At 43.7% G+C, this 25,426-nt stretch overlaps 1 protein-coding gene across 2 annotated transcripts in view; it reads right to left on the bottom strand.

Moving 5' to 3' along the window:
* Positions 1–25,426, bottom strand: part of SMARCC1 (SWI/SNF related, matrix associated, actin dependent regulator of chromatin subfamily c member 1) — a 159,595-nt gene that overhangs the window by 34,857 nt on the left and 99,312 nt on the right. For both annotated transcript variants that reach the window (XM_039523511.1, XM_039523512.1), the window contains 3 exons: positions 15,684–15,739; positions 11,889–12,003; positions 10,726–10,880 (listed from right to left, as the gene is read on the bottom strand). In XM_039523511.1, coding sequence (XP_039379445.1) covers positions 10,726–10,880; positions 11,889–12,003; positions 15,684–15,739 — 326 coding nt within the window. The remainder of the gene's footprint in view (positions 1–10,725; positions 10,881–11,888; positions 12,004–15,683; positions 15,740–25,426) is intronic.

Raw genomic sequence — 25,426 nt, 5'->3', positions numbered from 1 at the left:
TGGGCTTCTGTCTGCCAGCCCCGCTCAGCCCGCTGCCATCCATCTAGGCCGGCAGCCAGTCCCGGCTGCCGGCCCCCTGCCAGGCAGGGTCCCGGCTGCCGGCCCCATTCAGCCTGCTGCTGGTCCGGGGTTCCATCCATCCAGGCCAGCAGCGGGCTCTGAGGGGCCAGCAGTCGGGACCGGCTGGCAGCAGAGTGCCACTAACAATCAGCTTGTGTGCCGCAGGTTGCCAACCCCTGCCCTAGACAATTTGATTTTGCCTTAAAACCGCCTGAATTTGTGAGCAACTGGAGTAGAGGTTTTAAAATGGAAGAGCCAGGGGCTAACAAGGGATCAAAGGGCAAAAGATTTATGGTGGTTCAGTTACGTGTGATCTAAAAAGTCTTTACTATTGTGGTGTTTGCGAGGCTACTACACAGACACACACTCAGGAAGACTGATATACCTCTGTCATTCTAGAGATCTCTGCTCAAGTGAACTGGAGGTTATGTAACTAGTTAAAGTGGATCCCATTACAACATTCAACAGCCAACAAGTAAAATTACAATTTTGCCCATTGTAGCAGTTCCATATCAACCAGGGAGAGAGTCTACACAGCCTTAAGTAGCTACGACTCTCTGTCAGTGTATAAAGTTTGTTGAAAGGTTATATAAAAGAAACCCATTCTCCTTTACAACCAGCTTACAGCATTGCTCTTTTATGAAAAACTGAAGCTACATTCGAAATTTAAGAGTGCAGAAACAGATTACAGACAAAACCAACAAGCCTCAAATATCTCCCTCAAGCTTTACCTTTACTACTGTGGATAATCAGATGTATGTCTAAGGATGATTAATTATTTAAATACATGACGTCTAAATGAGACAGCCCTCAAGCACTGCTTGAGTATTTCAAGTTTAAAATGTAAAAAGACAGAAGGATGAGCAGTTTAATCGACCACACATATTAGCTATTGTTACAACTCATTGCTCAAATACAATCCCCCGCCCTTCCCCCTCCCCCGAAAAATGGTTACCTATCTTTCATAACTGTTGTCTTTGAGACATGTTGATCATGTTTAGTCTATTCTAGGTGTGCACATGTCTACATGCACAGTTGTTGGAGATTTCTGCCTTAATGGTATCTGTAGGGGTTGGCGGTAGCATCCCCTTCAGTGCCACACTCATGTGTTGGTGTATTAGGCGCTGCCGACCCTACACCCTTTTGGTTCCTTCTTGCTGGCAACTCCGACAGAGGGGTAGGAAGGCGGGTAATGGAATGGACATGAGCAACACATCTCAAAGAACAGTTACGAAAGGTAGGTAACCATTTTTCCTTCTTCATGCGTTCACTCATGCCAATTCCATTCTAGGTGACTAACAAGCAATATCCTCGAAGTTCAGTCTAGCAGCTTGCAATGCTGCTCTACTGAAGCCAGCATCATCCCGGGCCTGCTGGATAAGTGCGTAATGGGACGTTAACATGTGGATGGATGACCAGGTGGCCGCCCTACAGATGTCCCGGAGAGGTGCTTGGGCCAGGAAAGCTGCCGAAGAGGCTTGCACCCTGATCGAGTGGGCGGTTACAATCGCTGGTGGTGGCATTTTCGCCTGATCGTAGTAGTAGTGAATGCAGAATGTAATCCAAGAAGAAATTCTTTGAGAGGACACTGGACGACCTTTCATCCTGTTGGCCACCGTGACCAACAATTGTGTCGATTTGTGGAATGGCTTGGGCCTTTCAATGCAGAAGGCCAGCGCTCTCCTGACGTCTAGGAAATGCAATCTATGCTCCTCCTCTGACTTATGTGGCTTTGGAAAAAGAAGACAGGTAAGTAAATGTTCTGGCCCGTATGTAACTGAGACACCATCTTGGGCAGGAAAGCTCGGTGCGGCAACAGCTGGACCTTGTCTTTGTAGAAGACCGTATAGGGCGATTCTGAGGTAAGTGCCCTAATCTCAGAGACCCGGTGGGTGTATGTTATCACAACTAGGAATGCAACTTTCCAGGACAGGAGAAGGAGAGAGCAAGAAGTCAGAGGCTCGAAGGGGGCCCCTGTGAGCCGCAACAGCTCAAGATTCAGGTCCCATGGCAGAACAGGGACCCTGACGTGGGTTGAAGGGCTCAAGGTTCCCCTACCTTCTTCGGGGACGGCTCCTTAGTTGCTGGAGACCGATGTGCTGCCCCCGCGTCGGATTTGGTACCGAGTCCCGACTCTGGGGCCAAGGTTGGTTTGTTCGAGACGGCCAGGGAGGACTGGTGAGAATATGGGACTAGCATTATGGGCATGCCCCACAGGTTCCAGTACAGCCATTGAGAGGGCCTACGTTCCTGCTACTATGCGGTCGCTGCAGGTGCTGTGCTGGTTTTGCGAGTTGGCAGTGAATCCCCCTCCTCGGCAAGGGGCTGAACCCCTGGTCCTACTTAGACCATTGCTCTTCCGATGACCAGGGCAGAGCTCTTGAGGCCTGAGTTTGCCGACTGACCCTGGTCGGTGACCAGAGAGGTGAGGAACGGTGCCTGCTCAACGAGCGGTACCGGGAAGATGGAGACTAGTGCTGAGACAGGGAGCAATTCCCACCTGGTGGAGACCAGCATCTGGGAGACTGTCTGGGTGAAGATGACCTGTGCCGTGGCGATGTTTGGTGGGAAGCTGTCAATGTTCAACTAGACAATGGTTCGACATGAGCAAGCACTGAAAAAGTCAGCCAGTCCAAATAACTTGCACCCAAGTGTTTTGAAAGAGCTGGCCTAGGAGCTCTCTGAACCATTAATGTTGATTTTCAGTAAGTCTTGGAACACCAGGGAAGTTGCAGAGAACTGGAAGAAAATTCATGTTCAGCCAGTATTTAAAAAGGGTCAACAGAATGATTTGGGTAATTATAAGCCTGTCAACCTGACATTGATCCCAGGCAAAATAATGGAACAGCTGATATGGCATATGATTAATAAAGAAATTAGGATATTAATAATTAGTGCCAATCAATGTGGGTTTACAGAAAACAGATCCTATCAAACTAACTTGATATATTTTTCTGATGAGATGAAAAATTTGGCTGATAAAGGTAATAGTGTCGATGTAATATATTTAGACTTCATTAAGGTATTTGACTTGGTACTGTATGACATTTTGATAACAAAAAGTGGAAAAAAACAAAATCAACATGCCACACATTAATCGGAGTAAAAACTAGGTAACTGATGGGTCTCAAACCGTACTTGTAAATGGGGAATTGTCATCAAACAGAGGAGTTTCTAGTGGGGCCCTGTAGGGATCAATTCTTGGCCCTACACTATTCAACCTCTTTATCAATGTCTGGAAGAAAATAAAACCATTGATAAAGTTTACAGAAGACTCAAAGATTGCAGGAGTGCTAAATAAGGAAGAGGGCAGGTCACTGATACAGAGCGAGCTGGATCATTTGGTAAGCTAGGCACAAGCCAACAATATGCTTTCCAATATGGCCAAAGGTAAAATCATACATTTAGAAACAAAGAACGTTAGCCCATTCTTAAAAGATGAGGGACTCTACCCTAGGAAAAATTAATTCTGAAAAAGACCTGGGCATCATGGTGGATAATCAGCTGAACATGAGCTCCCTATGCAATGCTGTGGCCAAATGGACTAATGAGATCGTTGGAAGTATAAACATGGAACTACTGATTAAAAGCAGAGAGGCTATTTCACCTCTGTATTTGGCACTGATGCGACTGCTATTGGAATAGTGTGTCCAGTTCTGGTATCCACAATTCAAGAAGGATGCTGATAAATTGGAAAGGGTTCAGAGAAGAGCCACAAGAATAACTAAAGAATTGGAAAACATGCCTCATAGTGACAACTCAAGCAGCTAAATATATTTAATTTATCAAAATGACAACTAAAGGGTGACTTGATCACAGTTTATAAGTACCTACCTGGGGAACAAATATTTGCTAATGAGCTCTTCAATCTAACAGACAAAGGTATAACATGATCCAATGACAGCTCAAGCAAGAAATTGAGATTATCAATAAGGCAAATATTTTTAACAGTGAGGGTAACTAACCACTGGAACAATTTAACATAAGAATGGACATATTGGGTTAGACCAATGGTCCATTTAGCCAAAATCCTGTCTTACAACCATGGCCATTGCCAGGGGCTTCAGAGGGAATCAACAAAACAGGCAATTATCAAGTGATACATCCCCTGACGTCCACTCCCCACTTATGGCAATCAGAGGCTAGGGACACCCAGAGTATGTGGTTGCATCCCTGACTATCTGGGCTAATAGTTTTGGCCTTCACAACATCCCCTGGCAACGAGTTCCACAGATTCACTCTGCATTGTGTGAAGCAGTACTTTCTTATGTTTGTTTTAAACCTGCTGCCTATTATTTTCATCAGGTGACCCATGATTCTTGTTTAAGTGAAGGAATAAATAACACTTCCTTATTCATCTTCTCCACAACATTCGTGACCTCTACCATATCCCGCTTAGATGCCTTTTTCCAAGCTGAGAAGTCCCATTTTTTTTAAATCTCTGTTCCATACCCTTAATCATTTTTGTTGCCCTTCTCTGTACCTTTTCAATTATAATATATATTTTTTGAGATGGGGTGACCAGAACTGCACTCAGTATTCAAGGAGTGGGTGTACCATGGATTTATATAGTGGCATTGTGATATTTTCTGTTTTACCATCTATCCCTTTCCTAATGGTTCCTAACATTGTCAACTTGTTTTGACTGCCACCACACATTAAGCCCGAATACCCCAATATCTCGTTCTTGAGTGGTAACAGCTAATTTAGACCCCATCATTTTGTACGTATAGCTGGGATTATGTTCTCCCATGTATATTACTTTGCATTTATCAACAACGAATTTCATTTGCCATTTTGTTGTCCAATCACCCCATTTAGTGAGATTTCTTTGTAACTCAGATTTTGACTTAACTATCTTGAGTAACTGTCTGCAAATTTTGCCAGCTCACTGTTTACCTCTTTTTCCAGCTCATTTATGAATATACTGAACACTCGTCCCAGTACAGTTTCCTCCCTCGACTGTGAAAACTGACCATTTATTGCTACCCTTTGCTTCCTGTCTTTTAACCAGTTACTGATCCATGAGATGACTGTACCACGGGCTGTTGTGGATTCTCCATCATTGGAAAATTTTAAATCAAGACTGGACGTTTTTCTAAAAGATCTGCTCTAGTTCAAACAAGTTATTTCAGGGAAGTTCTACAGGCTGTGTTATGCAGGAGGACAGACACAATGATCCCTTCTGTCTTGATAATTTATGAATCAGCAATCTTCTCATAGGCTGTTTTGATCAACCAAGTCTAGATAAAGAGCTTTATATCCATCTACAGCAGAAAGTGTGTCCAGTGGTGGGAAAAAATGAAAAAAGGACCCATAGGTCCTGAAATGCATTTTCATGGTAAAGGAAAATTAATTCAGCAATTTGGGGTTTGGAAGGGAAGATATGCAGTGGGTGTATCACCAAAACAATTAAAAAACAAAACCCCCCAAAACAAAATAAAAAAACCTATTAGAGAGGTAGCTGTGTTAGTCTGGATCTGTAAAAAGCAACAAAGAGTCCTGTGAATATTCACCCATGAAAACTTATGCTCCAATACATCTGTTAGTCCATAAAGTGCCACAGGACTCTTTGTTGCTTTTTTTAAAACCTATTATTTACCACTTTGAGCCTTTCACCAAAGGTGTTAAAGCACTTTACAAACTGGGTGTGTATGGGGATTATTAGCTCCATTCTACATGTAGAAAGCTATAGTGCAGAGGTGAAGTGACTTGCCCAAATTCAAAGTTATTAGCAGATCTGCTAACAGAAACCATGTCTCCTGATGACCAGCTCCCAACTCACCACTATATTGTGCTGCCTTCAAAACACACCGACACTTTCTTTTAATAACATTGTCCTGCAGACACCAACCTCCCCCAGAAAAGCTAATTGCAAGATTTCTCCTGTGACACTTACAGTTCTATTTCTAATGCAAAGTTTGCAATACTATAATAGCTTTCCATATAATCTAGAGTTAATGGTCTGGGGTTAATATTAAAGTTTAAATTATTCCATCTCAGACACAGACATTGCTCACAAATGGCCTTAATGCTGTCTGAATTTTTAGTGCAAATGGGAAGAGAAGTCCTTGTTGCACTCCAATTCTACGCTGGAGTGTTAAGGTCCTGATTACAGGATATTATTTCCTTTAATATAAATTTTCTCTGTGTGTCTTTGTCAAAATCAAAAGGACTGCATTTTCCAAGCCCTTTCTTCCTCTTACATCCACCACCAATGGAAGAAAATGGGGACATGAGCTTGATTGGGAGCAGGAAGCCTCTCAAAATAGAAGATTAAATTTCACTCCTATTTACATTTTTATTGCTTGCCTGAAAATGCCTATCAATCCATGGTGTGCAGAAGAGAAGTAACTCTTAATACAAGTGCATGGTGCTCTGGCTATAAGGGGTTTTGCTATTTACAGAAGACCTTATTTCTACTCTTCAGACCTAGATGCAGACATGCAAAATTACCTACAATGAAGCCAGATGGTCTGAAGCACCAGCGCCTTTTTGGGAAATAGTCCCATATTATAGTACTAGAATTTGGCTTTAAATAAGGCCTTTCATGCTCTGACTGCTTTGTAAAGTGCTTCGGGACATCTAGCCCCTCGTACTGCACTGACTGCATATGTAAAGTAGGTTGCTGTTTAGAACCTTTGATATTAAAATCTGTTTTGAAAGGAAACATTCACTAGAGTTATTACCAAATGTCATGAGATCATGAAGCAAGGACCCCAGTTTATTGGGAGAACTTCCAATAGTGTAACATTTTTCCATTACCAGTCTGCACTACTTTTTTGCACCCAAGGAAAATATACAGATAAGTATCTAACAGATCAAGAGTCCAGAAGGCTACACTCAGCCACACACACAGCACATATGCAGCACTTATTGTGCATCCCAAGGCATTTCCCGGTACAACATAACAAATCATATCCATGCCTCAGTTTTGCCATCTGTAAAAAGCGTATAATACATATTTCCCACGAATGATGTGAAGTTTAGTTAGTGTTTGTTACAACACTGACATCCTCAGATAAAAGGTTCTACAGAAATTAGATCAGAATTAAAAATACTTTGATCATCTTACCATCACTCGATGAAAGAAAGGAATTCCAGACCTGAGAAGCACAATTATGGTGTACGTGTCATTTTTCACAAGTGTGTGGGTTATCACAGCAGACAAAGGGTTATTAAAGCAGAGAGATCTAGAAGGTGTGTCAGAACATGGCTTTTAAACAGCTTCTTTAAATGGCTCAAAATAGTGCTCACAAGGAGCAGATATCTGCTTACCTTGCTAAAAGCATTTATTCCTTTTAGCCTTGCAGTGCTAACATAGCTATGAAAGCATGATCTGATTCTGCCATGGCTCGTGCATCAACATTTAAGCTCTGAATTAATCCTTGATATTGATGATGCAAGGGACAGAAAACAGCTTGATCTTCAGATCTCAGGTTGAGTTTATAAGGCTGATAGAAAAAAGTCACCTTGGTATTCACATCTCAAAATAATCCTAAAATTAATAAACGAACCATGGGGGAATCCCATATGCCAGTTTAATATTACATTTTAAAGTTTTTGTCAAACAAATTGTAAATGGAGCTTCGACTTAATCCCCTTTCTCAGATCAGTCTCAATAAAATGATGCATGACATTTCGATGACCTAACCTAGATTGCTTTACCTGAATCCAGCATCTCAAATTCAAGAGTTTTGAGAGTTTTAACGGTTCCATTTTAGTGACATCATCATACCCCAACTTGACAGAGTGCCCTTTTCTCAGATGTGAATTCACAACAATTTAAACCTAACCAGAAGTGAGTACAAGCATGCTCAGGGGAAGGGGATAAGGCCTATATTAATGAACCTGCCTAGACTGTAGGTAGATTACACACACACACCTGAACAATTGTCAGAGTCACGACAGAGGCCAGAGTATGACTCATTATCTGAGAATATAACAAACGACAGGGACCAAAGTCTAATGACACGGCTACGCTGACCTGCAGTTTGGACAAAAGGGGTGTGAATAGCAGTGCACACGAAAGTGCTGTGCTATAACTTCCCCCGGTGGATGCTGCAAACTCAGGATCTTCAAATTTGCACCCTCAGCATCCACATGCCCGAAGAAAGTAAGAACATCTATGGCTAGGAAAATCTAGGGCACTCCCTGAATACAGACTAGTTTAAAAGGGAAGTGAAGTCCAAGTTCAAGAAAGGAGTTCCCACTGTTTTGCTTGTCAAGAGTTGCTGAGCCCCTCCAGAACCAGAGGCTACACTAAAAACTAGGGGGAAGGACACTGTCACACTCTCCCTACAACTCCCCTCATCATCCACCTGCAGGGCTTCCGTGTACCCTCCAAAATCTCCTCTTCCCATACCAAGGTCCCCTAATCTTCCCTCCATGGCAGGGGTTCTATGTGCTCCATTCTCCTTCCTGCCAAGGGCTCTCTGTGGCCCCATACTCCCCTCCCGCCCCCGCACCCCCCAGTGAATATCTATTCCAGGGGCAGGCAAACTTTTTGGCCTGAGGGCCGCATCGGGTTTTGGAAATTGTATGGAAGGCCGGTTAAGGGAGGGGGTCAAGGGCCAGCCCCCACCTCCTATCTGCCCCCTGCCCAGGACTCCTGCCCCATCCAACCCCCCTCTCCCCTGACACCTCCCCCACAGGACACCTGCCCCATCCAACCAACTCTTCTCCCTGTCCCCTGACTGCCCCATGCAGCCCTGTCCAACCCTCCCTCCTTCCTGACTGCCCCCCCCGGACCTCTGCCCCCATTCCTCCCCCACAGCCCCGAACCACTGACCTCCCCTGCCCTCTATCCACCCCCCGCCCCCGCTCCGTGCCCCCTTACCGCGCTGCCTGGAGCACCGGTGGCGCTATAGCCGTGCCACCTGGCCCTGCCGCCGCCGCCACCACCACCACACAGCACAGAGACCGGGTCAGACCAGGCTCTGCAGCTGCGCTGCCCCAGGAGCTCACAGCCCCGCCACCCAGAGCACTGCGCCAGAGTGAGTGAGCTGAGGCTGTGGAGGGAGGGGGCACAGCAGGGGAGGGGCTCAGGGGCTGGGCAGGATGGTCCCGAGGGCCGTAGTTTGCCCACCGCGATCTATTCCCAGCATGTCAGGTTCCTCCAACCACATGCTATCAGGGGTTCTGTTTGTCCCAATCCCCGAACTTATCCTAGCATCCTCCTTTCGCCCCACAAGACAGGGGCTCTGTGTGAACCCTCATTTCTTCCTTCCCCCCCGATGCCAGAGGCTCTGTCAGTCTGTCTCCCATTCCTCTTCTGAGGTCAGTTTGTTTCAAAGAAATATGCAGCAACCAACTGGAGTTCTTTTTCCAGAGGAGCTAACAGCTTTCCCTGGCTCTACCAGAGTATTATATTTGCCTCTTCTAAGCATCATTAGCATAGCAATGACTACTCAGCCACTGTCAAAAAAATGCAGGACAAAGAAATCCAGCACTGGAAAGTATGCATCCCAAGCAGGGTCAAGGGACCTGCAAAGAACACACGCGCACACGCGTGCACACACACACACGGGATGAAGCACAAATGACAAAACATCATCATAAAGCAAACCAGGCAAGTGATGTGGCAGATAATCTAACTGACCTACCACACACACGATGGGGTCACAGTAATAAGGGCCTCTCACAGAGGTAGATAAATGTCACAGATCCATCCTACAGCAATAATTAATTGGGGTATTCTACTGTATGAGCAATTTCAGTGCTGAGGCCCAACCAATTGGACCGAATTATACATTTTATTACTAAAACCTGAACTGGAGTTTGTGATGCATAGTATTCAGCAGAGCTAGTGAAAAGAACAAAAAGAGAGAAAGGATTACAATGAAACAAATTATCTGGGAAGTAGAGGAAATGTCTTAAATATGAGGAGGAAGAAGGGTGTAACATTCATTAAATTGAATGAAGTGGGATACTCAGAAGATATTTACAATAAAAACTGTAAGCCAGAGCTGTCATGTGGAACAGTGATTCAAGCTATGGCTCATTAGGTAAAGTCTGCAGACAATTTAATATGTGAGAAACAAAGGATTTAAAAATATACACAAAAAAGGTAGACTAAGAAAAATAATTCATTGATTTGTGGCTGGAAAGTTTAAGAGGCCATTTAACACAAACATGGAATGGAAAAAATACCACTCTCAATATCCAGCCCTGAAAAACAACAGATGACCTTTCATGTGAGGATCTCAAAGATCTTTACCATTATCACATTGCCCTGTGACGTAAGTGTTATACTTATTTTACTGACGAAGAAACTCAGGTACAGAGAAGTTAAATGAATTGCCTAAGGTCACACAACTAGTCAGTGGCAGATCCAAGAAGAGAACCAACAAATCTTGCCTCCCAATTCTGTTCCTTGACCACTAACAGCACACCCAGCAGAGACAACTGCCCACATTACACGTTGAAAAGATGACATTCTTTTTGGGGGATGCTCGTCCTGACTTTGGTAAGTTCACAATGGCAGCATTAAACTATTCACAGGGAAACAATTTCATTTAATGATAGTGTTCAAGCAGCGGAAGTGAAAGAGCACAAACAAACAAAGGACTTAAGGTCCCAGTGGTTTGGAACAATGGACCATTTTTGAATAGTGCCCAATTGAAACTGGAAATCAGCTGCAGTGGACATTTGTGTATGACAAACCTTTGCTTTGGTGGCAGCTGAGGCAAGAGCAGCAGCTGCAGCTGTAGCTACATTTCCTTCAGAGATTTCGTGTTCCACTTTCTTCTTTCCAGCGTCGCTTTCCTTGTCTTTGCACGCATCAACGTTTTCCTTGTTCTCTTCTGCCTCCTTCTCTTCTAAAGAGATGACCCAATAATTTTTTTACATTCATTCTTCACTTCATGATTATCACATCAGGGACAGGATTTACATAGCACGTACTTCTCTATGCTCACACAGCATAAACCATGAACGAGCACATTACAACATTACCACTTAGGTGCTTTATATTATTATAGCACCTCAGCATTTCCTCCACATACTGCTACAGAAGCAGTTTGAACACCTCCACAAAATGTATATTCCAGAGGATCCCCCCAAAATCCTTAGAGGTGATGCTCCCAAAGTATTTTCATTTTCTACCCCATGCACTCTTCTCTCCCCATCATTTTTTTTAGTCTTAATATCAAAATAATTTTAAGTTGTATTTCCAATAAACAAATTCCATGATCATCTCCATTTTGAGAGGCAAATGGAGACCTTTTTATTGTTTTGCTCTGTCCTCTCCTAAAATCCTGATGAAAAAAATGCAGTCAGAATAGATGTGCCAGATCTATACAACACAATCAGAACACAGATTCATGTAATAAATGACATGGTATTTTAAAACATAGGAAGATACTATGATTTTTCAGTACTTTATTCCCAACCAGTCAAATGAAATGATTTGCACAAACTCGTAAGGAAACGGAGAAAGCTTGTTAAGCTTTTAAGCACAAAGCTGTGTTCATAGTAGTCCCATTCATCTGCTTCTTTACATTAGGAATGGACCAACAGATTAGCAATACGGAAATAAACTCATTTATATGATTTGTGCTCACTTTAGTTTAGCAATCTGCTCACTCAGTCCCTACAGCCAAGATGAAAAAAGTCCCTAAACTGAAGTCTGAAATGATTGCAATATGAATTTAGCACTTGAGCTTTTCCGTGAAATGACCTGGAATATCTACTGCTGAACCAAGCTGCAGACCTGATGTGCAAGAGAAAATATTTCTGCCACAATTAACTTATAGGCTATTCTTACAGCTTTGGAGAAAGGCTTTTAAAACTAAAATGCAGCTCACGTAACAGCTAGTGTCTATTACCTGACTTGGTATCAGACGTGACTTCACTGTCCTGCTCCTTTTCTGGATTTCTCTCATTTTCTCCTTCCTGAACCTTATCACCTTCCTCTATTTCACTTTCTCCTTTGCTTTCAACCTGGAGTGTTGGAGGGGGATGAAGGAAGAGAGAAAGGGGAACATAAGAAAAAATTCCTTGTTAGCTCACAGAATCACCTGGAAGCTCTATCATCCTTGGGAAGGTGGAATCAATTTGGGACTGCCTGTTAGTTCTTTTCACAACCATGGTCAAGATTCTTGGGCACAAAGCAATTGCCATATTGGATCAGACCCATGATCTATCTAGTCCAGTAAGCCATCTCCAATAGGGGGCAGCACCAGATTTTGTTTCTTGCTCCTCCTTGCTGATTGATGTACACACCGTTGCTCTGTTGTCCAACATTATTCTGATTGGGTGTCCTTGATGTGTGGCAGGAAGTGTTGGCAAGCATAATGGACTGCTGAGCTCCAATATGTTGATATGGGGGGGGGGGGTGTTATTTGCCCTGAGCTTTAAGGCTTTGGAATTGTGCACCCCAGCCTATGAGGGAGACTTCTGTGGTGACAATCCTCATGGGAGGAGGCTGTACAAGTGAAACTCTTCTCTCCCCCACCCCCTTTTGTAGGTCCTTCCACCAATTCAGAGGACTGAGGACCTTCTGAGATAGGGACACCTGCTTGGACTGACAGTCTGTTGGGAGTGTAGCAGTTCTCAATTATGATTGAAGACACCAAGAGTTAAGTCTTGCTAGGGAAGTCATGAACGTACAGGCTGCCATATGGCCCAGAATTTGTAGGAAAGCCCTTGCAGTGGGGTTTGTGGACTCCACTGGACTGTTGAAACAAGGTTGGACATTGTGATCAATCTACTCCTGGGGAAGTATGCCCTGTCATGAAGCACCCATAGGGACACTACTCGAAGTGCAATTCTTCACAGACTCTAGCTTATCCCAACTCAAGGACTTTAACTGTATTAATGAAATGAGCAGTGATTTTATGCGTAAGGGCAGAGGTGGGAAATATTTTAAGATTGTCAAGTAATTTGGACTTATCTGAATGTCTGCTCTACTAGACTGGGAATTAGTTTCCAATAAATTTGGAACAGTAATTTTCATGCCCATGATTACCTTGCACTGTATTTACATCTCTTATTTCATACAAGCAAAATAAAGATAATCGAAAGAATACAGCAAACAAGGAGTAACATTCAGAATTATGTATTGTGAGTATTAGGCTTGGACTACACTACAAAGTTAGGTCGACATTGGACAGCTTATGTTGACCTAACTACATCAGTGTCTACACTACAGACTTGCTACTGCCGATGTAAGTGCTCTACTCCACTATAACAACTCCACCTCCATGGCAGGCACAGGGCTTATGTTGGTGTAGCTAGGGCGACTCAGTGTCTATGTAGATACTGTTCCTCACATTGGCTGTTGGCTGTCATACTTGTTAATTTCACAGCTCTGCTTGAGCCATGAAATTGACAAGAAAGCCGGCTCCTGGCTCCCCAGCTGGGCTGCTGCAGGTCTCTGGCAGGGCCGGATTAAGGCAGGGGCTCTAGAGGCTGCAGCCTAGGGCCTTGGGGCTCAAGGGGGGCCCTGCAAAGATAAATCACAAGCTGCGATCTCCAGGCCGCTAAAAGGGGCTTTCAGGCTGGCTGCCAGCCTGCCATAGCACCATGCTGCTCCCGGAAGCGGCTGGCTGCTGTCATGTCTCTGCAGCCCCTGGCGGGGAGGGGAGGGGGGGAGGCAGCTCTGTGCGCTGCCCCTAGCACCGTTCCCGCAGCTCCCTGTAGCTGGGGGGGCAAGGGGAGGGCGCCTGCAGGCATGGGCAGCATACTGAGACCTGCTGCCCCCCCTCCCCGCCAAAGGGTGCGCAGAGATGTGCTAGCAGCGGCTATGGCAGGCAGGCAGCCTGAGCCCTGCTGTGCCCTGGGGTCCTGGCTCCCTGCGGGGAGCACTGCAGCCAACCAGACTCTGGGCATGGATCTCCCCACCAAAGGAGAGAAGCCCCCTGGCTCTTAGCCCCCCGACGCCGTCCCTCTTCAGCTAGTGGAAGTGCTCCTGGTGAGGACACGCACCACCGACAGGAGGAGGGTAGTGTGGATATCAGCCACCGCAGTAATTACTGTGTTGGCTGTAAGTTGACCTAACAGAGGTCGACTTAAGATTGTCATGTACACATGTCCTTAATTTAAGCACCGGTGTTTCATTCATTTCACTGAAAAAGCAGGGTAACAGGAAAGTGTCACAGGTAACTGCAAAAACAATGTAGTTATTGTTTATTCAAGAAAATGATGAATCAGTTCTAGAGCACTAGTTTGGACTTAGTGCAGGTCAGTACTGCCCAGAAGTCACTGCCATTACCACTTCACAGTTCTGTGACCCCTTTGAAAGGAGCCTCTAGTCATAGTCTAGATCTTAGTGGACATTTATCTACATCACAAAACCCACCACTGCAGTCACCTTCTGCTGACAATCTCAGTAGGAGAGATGAATGCCCGAATAAACAGACAGAACTCCTCTCTCATTCTTAGGCAGCTTGTCTCTAAGGGTTTGATCATGCACACACTGAAGCCAATGACGGTTTTGCCACTGACTATCATGGGCTTAGGTTCAACCTCTAAGTCAGAGTTGAGTCACATTCATTAGACCAGGGGTCGGCAACCTTTCAGAAGTGCTGTGCCGAGTCTTCATTTATTCACTCTAATTTAAGGTTTCACGTGCCAATAATATATTTTAACATTTTTAGAAGATCTCTTTCTATAAGTCTAATATATAACCACCTATTGTTGCATGTAAAGTAAATAAGATTTGTAAAATGTTTAAGAAGCTTAATTTAAAATTAAATTAAAATGCAGAGCCCCCCTGGACTGGTGGCCAGGACCATGTGAGTGCCACTGAAAATCAGCTCATGTGCCAGCTTTGGCACATGTGCCATAGGTTGCCTATCCCTGCACTAGACAAAGGAGGGTAGCTTGCATTGCCATTGTCTGTGATGCAACTATGAATAAATGCCTTCACTCACGTTGCCAATCCAACTCCAGCTGGCACACAGAAGGGAGATACAAGAACTATTTTCTGTGTCTTTCATCCTCTCGGTGTCTCTTGGTTTATATTTGTGTTATAAAAATAGGTTACTCGGAGCACTTGGCAGTCCAACACAACTGAGTTACACTAAATTAAAAAATTAGGAATGGTTCTTGGAGGACTGATTTCTCTTTACTGATCTCGAGTCAGATTAGAGCAAAGGTACTTAATCTTGGAAAGTCAATTCCTCACTGAATTAAACTGTGCAGAGCTGAAAACATCACAGCACTGCACGATCAGGAGTCAGAATCGTCAATCCAACACTACAAGAAAAACATTGCAACATGTCAGGATGTGCTGCTGCAGTTTCTATGGCTCTTCAATTAAATCTGACATCTCCACTTTGATCCTTCCTCAGACCCTCTCCTCACGGCTAGAAAGGACAGGAAAAGATACCGACATCTCTTCCCACTTTGCTCAGCAATAAACTTGCAAGGGGGCACTCCTATGACAGGAGTGTTTAATTCACTCTGCACAAGATGAGGCTGAGAACAAGGAGCTCTTTACTACAATTTAAGTCACCTGGGGTAAGGCCCATCTTTTCATTATGCATTTGTACAGTGACTAGCACAATGGGCCCCAATCTTTGATTAAGGCCTCTAGGTGCTACTGTAACACAAACAACTCAAACTTGTGAACTTCATGAAAAGAATCACTGTATCAGAGACAAATCTCAGACTTTTACCTTTTCTGACTGTTGCCCATCTGTCTCAGTTTCCATTTTTTCTTCTTCAACTCCATCTGTGAGAAGAAATACAAGTACATAAAGCAGAGTGGTTAAAAGTGCCATAACCACCATTTATTATACTTGAAAATTAATTACAGGTCTAACTGAAATGTCCTACTCTGTTCTGTTGTGGTAATTGGGTTTATAAATTTACCTTAATTGTGAGTTTAACTGTAAAAAGTGAGTGCAAGTTCATAAGATGTCACAACCTATAACACATGTTAATGGGACTAGATGCAAGAAAACCAGACAGAGAAACTGGATTAGTTTAAACCAAAAAGGCCATGTTCAAATAATCCAAGGACTGCTGTAATTATACTTGTTAAAAACAAATGATGTGGAGTTAATGAACCAAAATTAGTGTGTCAGAAAGTAGGCCTAATTGATGGACAAAAATAATGAGGGGATGGGCTATTCCACCCTTTTTGAGTCCTGAAAGAAAGACCTTTTTGGGAACTAGGGGGAGGAGAGGCAAGGAGAACAACGAACAGAAAAAAAAACAGATTAAGTGAAAGAACAGAGGATACTGAAGCAAGCTTCACCATCATGGCTGCCACCGCCTTCATCTCCTGGGGTCCCAGGCCTTCATTATCCTAACCCTGAGATATGTCCTGACCAGACCAGGCCAGAGACAGGGACCCAGATAATATTCCCACTTTTACTGGCTCCAGCTGAATCCCAGCCACCACCTGGGATGAAATGGGATCAGATTTTAACAGTAGTAGCTCCAGCTCATTTCAACTAACTTTCTTTTTCCTAGAGGAACAGTTATTACCATCTTTAATAATATCTAAGAGACGATCAAACTAGAGGTTTTTCCTTCTAAAACTCTCGCTACAGGGAACAAAACATGTTAAAATAAAAGCCTGACTTAATTCTTTACATTTCAAATACTTTAACTTTTTTTCCCTCCTTTTCTTTATCTTTAATAGAAGGTTAAAATAATTTTCAATTGTTTTTGGGCCATGGTACTAAGCAGGCTGAGGCCTCTGAATGCCAAACCCTGGACCATGTTTAATACTGTTTAGTGTTGGACAGAGACTGGGTTGTTAATGGCTTTGGCCCATTTGTTCCACCTAAATAAATAGAACAGTTCTTTAGAAAAATGCAAGAAAGCTTCATAACACTGGGCACATGGGAGGCTTGGCAGCACAACACATTATGCTATAGCCTTAGTTTAAAATTCAGGTTTAAATACAGCTTTACCTTTGCAGGTTTGGCCAGCCAGGGTATGTGAGGCCAACAATATTAAAATAGCTATGCATAAGGATACGATTGTGTCACAGAGGCATGGATTCTGTGACTTGCAGAGACTTCTGTGACATTTTCTGCTTCAGCCCCAGAGCAGTGGGGCAGAGCCGTCAGCTGCTGCAGGGGGCCCCCGGGGCTCTGAGCCACTGAGGCTGCGGAAAGGGGCCCCCGGAACTGCTGCAGCAGAGGGTGCAGGACACCACCCCCAACAGTGGGGCTTGGGCTCTCTTCCCCCACTTGGGCTTCAGTCAGACCTCCTGCCCCAATTATTTTTTAGTAAAAGTCACAGACAGATTGCAGGCTTCCATGAATTTTTGTTTATTGGCCACAACCTGTCTGACTTTTACTAAAAATAACCGTGACAGCATTTTTATTTAGCTATGAAGATACCTAGTTTGCCTGTGCAGACAAAACTCAAACTGTTGCACACCTGTAAAAGGCCAAGGATACACCACAATTCTATAACATGTTCAATCCGTGTTATAATTCTGTTGGTTGACTATAATATAACAACATGCTCTGCCAATGTAGTCGATTTGTCTGTGTAGATGGTCCATAGCTCAAGCATGCAAGACCAGCCTCACTTAAGAACTTATTGTATTACAAGAGTGGGTAATCACTGCTTAACACAAACTTCCTGAATTGCTTTTTAAACTCTATGCACACAAATGTCAGCATGCACGGAAAGTCAGTAGGAGACTTTATTTCCAATTTGCAGGTGATCAAAACACTCAGAGGCTAATTTTATCATGTTATTCAAATCTGACTGTAGAAGAGTAATTTATGTTCTGTAAAAATATTCTCACACTAAGTTCTAGCGCCTCTACAAACAGTGTTAAAGCATTAAACATTCACAAGAAAGCCTCTCTATTTCCCTGCCCTAGAATTAGCAGGTTTTCTTTCATGCCCCATAACCACAGTTTCTTTGCCTAAGCTTCATGACCAGGGACCCTAGGGCTTGTTCCTCAATAAAACAAGACTCCCCTGCTACAGAAACATGCCCCTCTGTTCATCCTCCCTACCCAAGCTCCAAGCTGCTGGCAACCCAAAACTCCCAAGTATCTTTCAGTACAGAGGAACTGATGGAACTCATGGGCAAAAGCAGCAAAACAGGATGCTACATTATGTATAAAACAAAAACAACTGATTAGAAAATGGGGTGGGGGAGAACAGTGAAGCAATTCTGAAGTTTTGATTCATGTAGATCTCCCAGTCAGAATGACCAATCTCGCTTTGCTCAGCCGTATGAAATATCACAGGCTGACAAAAGTACTGCCTGCTATTTATACAGTCTGAATTGCATTTGATAATAAAAGGTTATAATTAAAATAATCATGTGGGCTGCTTGCTGGCAGCCACCATACCATTGAAAAGTAACACACACCACGCAGACATGTTTTCTTTCTCTACACACAACAGTACTGCATGTTCCTCTCTACACTGTGTAAAATTAAGTTTCCATCTTGCTTTAATACTGACTTGGCAACCAAAAACATTAAATACCAAATTGTTGTTTCAAAATAAAATTCTTAGGATGACACTTTTCAGAAAAAATGGTGGTCACCACTTGGGTGACAGATACATCGTAGTCCAATAAACCAGAGAAATTAGAGACTGATGATGCTCGTTAATCCCTATTTAGTTCACCCTTAGGGGGCTACTTCAGCATGGCTTCCTACAGCATATTCTCCAGTCCTTTGCCCTTTCTACTCATCAAGCATACTATTATAAACATACTTTGCATTTCTATAGCACCTGCTATCAAAGGATCTATTAGATCTTTACAAACATTAAACAAGCCTCCCCAGTCCTGTGTGTGGTATGTATTACCTCCAATTTACAAATGGGAAAATTAAGGGTGGGTTTACACTACAGCTTAAGTCAATATAACTTGCGTTGCTCAGGGGTGTGAAAAAGCCCCCCCCCCACGTCTCCACACCGGGCTATGTCGGCAGGAGATGCTCTCCCACTGACAGCTTCCGCATCTCCGATATAGAGTAATGATCCCGACAGGAGCTGTAGCTGTGCCGATGTAGTGCTGTTGTGTGGACTTGCCCTAAGACACAAGTTAAGTTAGTTGCCCGGTGTCTGTGAGCTCAAGAGTCCTGAGTCCCAGTATCATGCTCTCACTAACACACAGTACTCCATCCCATTCTGTTAAGCAGTTTCTTATCAAGTTACCGTGTAAGTGTAAGATGCAATCAATGAACAGAAAATCTACCATACAAGCAACGTGACTTTACTTTGCTACTGAGCATTTAGATTTGTTCCTGTTCCTCTCTAACTCCCCTGGTACAAAATCCAGAGCTCTTTGGTTTGATTTTGCAAACTCCTTGCAGTTAATCTATTGTGCTTGTGGAGTTCACATTCTCAACTAATACTTCATTGTGCTCTTGCAGCAACTACTATATACACCCTTTTTAGCTACTGCAGCCGATCAGATCTGCAGGAAAAAGGGTCCCCCCAGCATAGCATGCCAACTTTGCAGTGGCATAAAACACATTTATTCTTTTTAAAAGAATATTTCTGAGTTGCAAATAGCCTATGGAAATAAGTTTTCTACATTTAAATCTTTATGCGTTTATTAGTTGTAATGTTATATTGAGGCAACATCACAGTTCCCATGTTTACTTTTTAAATTGTAACTCATGTATTTGCTGAAAAGTAAAGGACTAGTTCTCAGTGTGACTAGACTGCCAGAAATACCTTACGTTTTAAAATTCAGCAACAAAATAGTGCACAAATAAATCTTACACTTTCCCCACTATAAATTTTGTTTTTCCCTACCCTCCTTTGCATTACAAAACTAAAAGAATTTTCCTTAAACTTCCAAAAATATATTCGCCTCTGCAATGAGACTAAACATGGATATGTTCGGTTACTAAGAAAATATCTTAAGTTTCATTATAAATTGCATTTTCACATGTTTATAATTCCTGATGTAACCTAGGTTGTCTAGCAGTGATTGTAATAATAAAATTTTGTTTTAATAACAAATAAAAAAGTCAATATGGCAAGTTTAGCCAGGTAGTAGTTGATGTTTTTTGAAAATTGTCTTATCGCATTGGTTGCAGAGCCATTATTTGCAGTGAAGTGTTGTGACTGCAGGCCTCCAGCTGGCATGAACCATTTACATTTTTTGCTTATACTGATGGGTGCATGCAGGAATACTAAATGAATGAAATGAAAAAGGAAACTGAAAAAGTCTCTGCTATGAGTTTCAGGGCAAACTGAATTTAATTTATCTGAGTTCATGCAGGTTTCTCTCTCTACATTTTAAGCCATTTTAATTACCATAGTAGTGGGAATTTTAAAATGAAGTTATTGTAATAAGGAGACTAGACTCTGGTAAAAAATATAAATATGACATCCAAACGTGAAAGGTATGTGAACCTGAACACATCATATTTTGATAGTCTGGATACAAATGATAAAATAAAGGATGCCTGTATTCCAGGAAGATACAGACATGGCCCTTATTGGTTTTGTTGCAAACCAGAAGCAAAAATCTGACCAGGTAATGAAGAATATACAAAACTGACAATTTAGATGGGAATTAGCCCTCTGGGTCATGGGTATCCCCATCACAAACTGATGGTGATAACCTTCCTTCCCTTCTACAGGGAGTGCTCAGTAGTCCCTCTTAGAGGGCCTCAAGGGTCTCTATTGCCACAATCCTCTTTAGCAGGTCCTGCATCACAGCAATCATCTTTTTCGTGTGGAGAAAAACTATATGGCTCTCCCTTCAGAATCAGTAAATTATGGTTCTTAAGCAGCAAGAGGTAGCTAGCTACCAAGCAATGCAAGGCATCATCCCAAAGAGGAGCACAGCACCTTCAGCCCAAAAGCATACCTCGCCCACACTCCAGGAATCATATTCCTAGTCTTAATAGTAAAACACAACCCTCAAGAACAGGGAGCTCTGCCTAGTTAGGTAGCAACACCTATTGGTTAGTGATAAGGAACCTATGACTGGCTTCTACGGAAGCCCCATTTAACCCTACAACTGGAGAAGGGAAACAGACTTCAAGTCAACAGGGAAATTACAATGTGTCTGAACTTTGTTTAATTTCTCTAATCAGGTTGCCTGCAAGCTACATGAGACAGCCTGGCCAGATAAACTCCCCCCTCTTAGCAGCAGAATGCACCAATGCAAAGTTACCTTTAAAATGTGTTTAAACTCAGTAATTCACAGGTGCCCTGAGAGCAGGTTGGCCCCGTTTGTTTTCACTGATTTACACAGTTCATTATAACATACTCTTTAATATGAACAAATACTAAATTGATTCTGGATAATCAATGTATTAGCAATGAAAAGGCCGATGTGGTCGGACTGATTAGCAGGCTCAAATGTATGGCAATCTTGCTAGTAAACAGAACCATTTTTTCCTCCATGCTCAGTGAAAGGTAGGAATGCACAACAGTTAGCGCTTCCCATACTTGTACTCTGTGACACTTCTACATGCTCAGCACGACAAACCTGCACACTTTCCCCAGAGGAGAGTGGGTAGTTCACGGAAAGCTTGTGAAGCAGTTGTGAACACTGCATGAGTCCGTTTTAAGAAAGGATGGATAGTTATCACTAAGGCTGCAAGTGTCATGGAGGTCACGGATTCTGTGACTTTCTGTCACCTCTGCAATGACAGGTGCTGTCCAGCAGCAGTAATTTGGGTGTGTGGGAGGGAGCTAAGGGCTAGGGGACAGGGGGTTTGGAAGATGTGGCAGGCACGCTTACCTGGGGTGGGGGGCCTCCCTGAAGCTCCTAGGCGGGGGTGTGCATCTCCCTGTGCTGCACGCTGCCCACATCCGCAGCTCCCATTGGCTGCGGTTCCTGGCCAATGGGAGCTGTGGCAGCTGGAGCTTTTGGCTGGAGTAGCGGAGGAGCCCCTGCCCTGGCCCCTGCCTCCACCACCTAGGAGCTGTAGGGACGCGGAGCTGGGTAGGAAGCCCCTGCCAGCCCCGCCAACCTTCCCTCCCCCAGCAACAGCGGGGGTCCTGGGTCACCTCCCCCAGCACCCGTGGTGGTTGCCACCCCTGCCTAAGTTTTAGTCCAAGTGGGTATTTTTAGTAAAAGTCATGGACAAGTCACGGGCCCGTGAATTTTTCTTTACAGCTTGCGACGTGTCCATGTCTTTTCTAAAAATACACGGCTAAAACATAGCCTTAGTTATCACCAGTCCTCAAAAGGCACTGTACTAGCTGAGAGAGGTCTTGGCAAGGACATGAATGAGTAAAATATTCCACGACTGCTTCTTTTTAGCAATGTTTGCATTCAGTCAAATCACACACAGAGATGAAAGGGAAATCATTGCCTGACAAAAATACAGGAGGTAAAATGACCACCCTTATCTGTGTTTATTCTGCCTGTGAAACTTTCAAGTGCACAGACATGATAGGAACTGGGGCAAAATCATTCATAAAAACAAGGGTGGTGAAGTTTAACACACCTTCTCTCTCTTATGCCTCTCTACTCCACGTACTCACCACTGGCTTCCATCTTCTTTCAGTTCTGTTTCTATTGTGCATTTCCTTGGTCTACCTTGTTGCCTCTTGACCTGGGGGTTCCAGTCCAATGCCTGTCTTATGTTATTCGGGTCTTTCCTCCATGTATGTCCTAGCCATCTCTGTTTTTGTTCTGTAATGTGTCATTTTTTTCCTGGTCATCTGATATTGAAGAATTGTCTAAAAACTGTTTATGAAAGCCTGGAGTTTAGGTAGTAAGATCTTAATAAGAGAGGGTTACTCAACCTTGTGCAGTAACTGAGGTTCTTCAACGTGTGTGTCCCCATGGGTGCTCCACAGTAGTTCCTTCTCTGCTGCATCTACAGTGGAGCATCCGTGGAGACCTCACTCGAAGAAGAGAGGGTTACTCACCTTGTGTGGTAACAGGTTTTTTGAGATGTGTCCCCCCATGGGACTCCACTGTAGGTGCAGCAGAGAAGGAACTACAGTGGAGCAGCCATGGGGACATCACTCAAAGAAGTCATCTCCAAGTTTTAGTGCCACAGAGTAAGTTGATGTTACAATGGTGTTGAATACTCTACGTTTAGTTTGGAGGACAAGATTTCTGTTTCTTCAGCTTTAGAGTTACAAAAGGTATGGCAGGTTTTCACTGTTCTGGCTTTAATGTTTGCATTGGTTCCATCTGTGGTACTTACAGTGTTGCCAAGACATGTAGAAGAGGTCTGAGGTTTCACATCAGTCCCATGGACTGTGCCTTGAAATGGCTGAAAGGCTTGAGTTCCCCATGATCCCGAGAGCTTTGTTGACGGGAGCATAACTTCTGATAGGGCTACTCATGCCAGACAGGTCGATGGACAGGACCAGGCTAAAGGCCTCTGTTATACATACCTTTGTCAACTCCCTGTCTGGACAGCAGCAATGCAATATACTTGGGCAACAAACCTTCAGCTCTTAGTTAACCCTAACTAGTACAAAATGCTGAAGTGCATTTCCTCAGCAACATAGGCTAACATGAGCACATCAGACCTGTCCTCTGCTCTCTAAATTGGTTTCCCTTAGACTAGGACTTGGTCGTTATCCTCAAGGCACCCAATGGCCTGGGCATAGTATAAAGATCACCCAACCCTCCGCAGGCACAGTGGAACTTTTTACAACAAGGGCAAAGATTGTGCAGAAGTCAGCTTTCCCAGGGCTCATCTGAAACTGCGGAACAAGGTCCAACAGGAACTAAGGGCCATCACAAATCTCACCACCTACCACTTCAAGTACAAGGTGAACTTCTTCAACCTGTCTTCTCTAACACACAGCACTAAACACACAAAAAAAACCCCTCCACCACAACCATACCAAAACACCACACTGTAGTGCACACAAAATTTTCCTGTGTGAAGTGGAAAAGTGAAAGAATAAACCACTGCTGGAAGGGACTTGGATAGAACAGTAATGAGGGCAGGATAAGACTCTGTATGAAACCGAACAAAACAGAACAGAGGTTTGCTTCATGTTTGGTGTAGTGCTTTGAGATCCTTGAATGGAAGCCATTACAGAAGGACAAAGTACTCTATCCAGGAAACTCAATATTCACCATCACCATCCAAACTGAAATCTCCAAGTTACAGTGTACTTTATTAATTAAAATATTTGCAAAGTTTAATATAAATGGACAAGGGCTGTACCTGGCTGCAAAGTGTGTAAACATCATTGCGGAATAATATATAGGGCACTGTGCACAGTCAGCTGGTTAGTGATCAAATCTAGTAGTTCTTTACCTTCTTGGGTTCATGACCTCAACTTTCCTGGATTCCACCAAAAAAAGTCTTTATGAAAACAATCTTTTGCAGCCAAAATTTGATTGTGGGGTTTGGGTCCTCTGACGATACAGTGGGAGGTTTTGGGGGCTAGATGAGGTGCTCTCTGCTAGAAGTGAGGCAGGTGCTGAGCTGGAGGGTTTGACACAAGAACGTTGGGGGTTGCTGGTGCTGGGTGGTGCTCTTTTCTCCCTCCTCCCCACGCTCACCTAACACTCGGATATGAGGCCTCACTGCTCCAAAAACCCAAAACTCAGAGGTGTGTGGGCAAGGACTGACAGGGAGGAGGAAGTGTAAGGCTGTTACTGGATTTGGGGACAGGAATGTTTGAAGCAAAGCAAGAGGCTCTGAAGAATGTATGCAGAAGTTAATTTTTGTATTGCTTACAAGATAGCTCAAACATATGAATGTTGGTTTGGGAAACTGCTTTTGTCTGGACATCTTGCATCTGTCCAGAGTGGAGCTGGCTGTACCTTTAAGATTCTAGCATTCAAGTGGCTCTTTGTACAAGCAATTAGAACTTAATCCTGCCCACAGTTCATCTGGGCAAACATCAATGTGCATCTTGCAAAGTATGTGTGCAAACAAAACTGGTTTAAAACATGGTTTAAAAACCATGAAATACAGGAAGACAAGGCTGATTATTAAGGGCTTGATCCTGCCTTTAAAGGTAACAGTGAACAAAAATCCCTAAGATGAGGGCTCCCACTGTATTCAGAAGAGGAATTCTGGATGTCCTTGATTCATGGCATCTATCATGTTAATGATCTGATCCACTATAGACTCTGTAATTGTCTACAATGGCTCTAGATATTGATGTGAAGGATCCTGGCTGTCAGCTTTGAATACAGCAAACCACAAAGATTATTACGGGTCAGAATTCTAGACTAACAGCGGCTCCCACAGTCTATATCAGTGTTTCTCAAACTGGGGTCGCTGCTTGTGTAGGGAAAGCCCCTGGCGGGCTGGGCCGGTTTGTTTACCTGCCCCGTCCGCAGGTCCAGCTGATCACTGCTCCCACTGGCTGTGGGTCGCTGCTCCAGGCCAATGGGAACTGCTGGAAGCAGCGTGAGCTGAGGGACTTACTGGCCACCGCTTCCAGTAGCCCCCATTGGCCTGCAGTGGCGAACCGTGGCCAGTGGGAGCTGCAATTGGCCGGACCTGCAGATGGGGCAGGTA

Source organism: Mauremys reevesii, linkage group 2, assembly GCF_016161935.1.
Source record: "Mauremys reevesii isolate NIE-2019 linkage group 2, ASM1616193v1, whole genome shotgun sequence".
Lineage (NCBI taxonomy): Eukaryota > Metazoa > Chordata > Testudines > Geoemydidae > Mauremys > Mauremys reevesii.
This window is presented reverse-complemented; position numbering and strand designations above follow the sequence as displayed.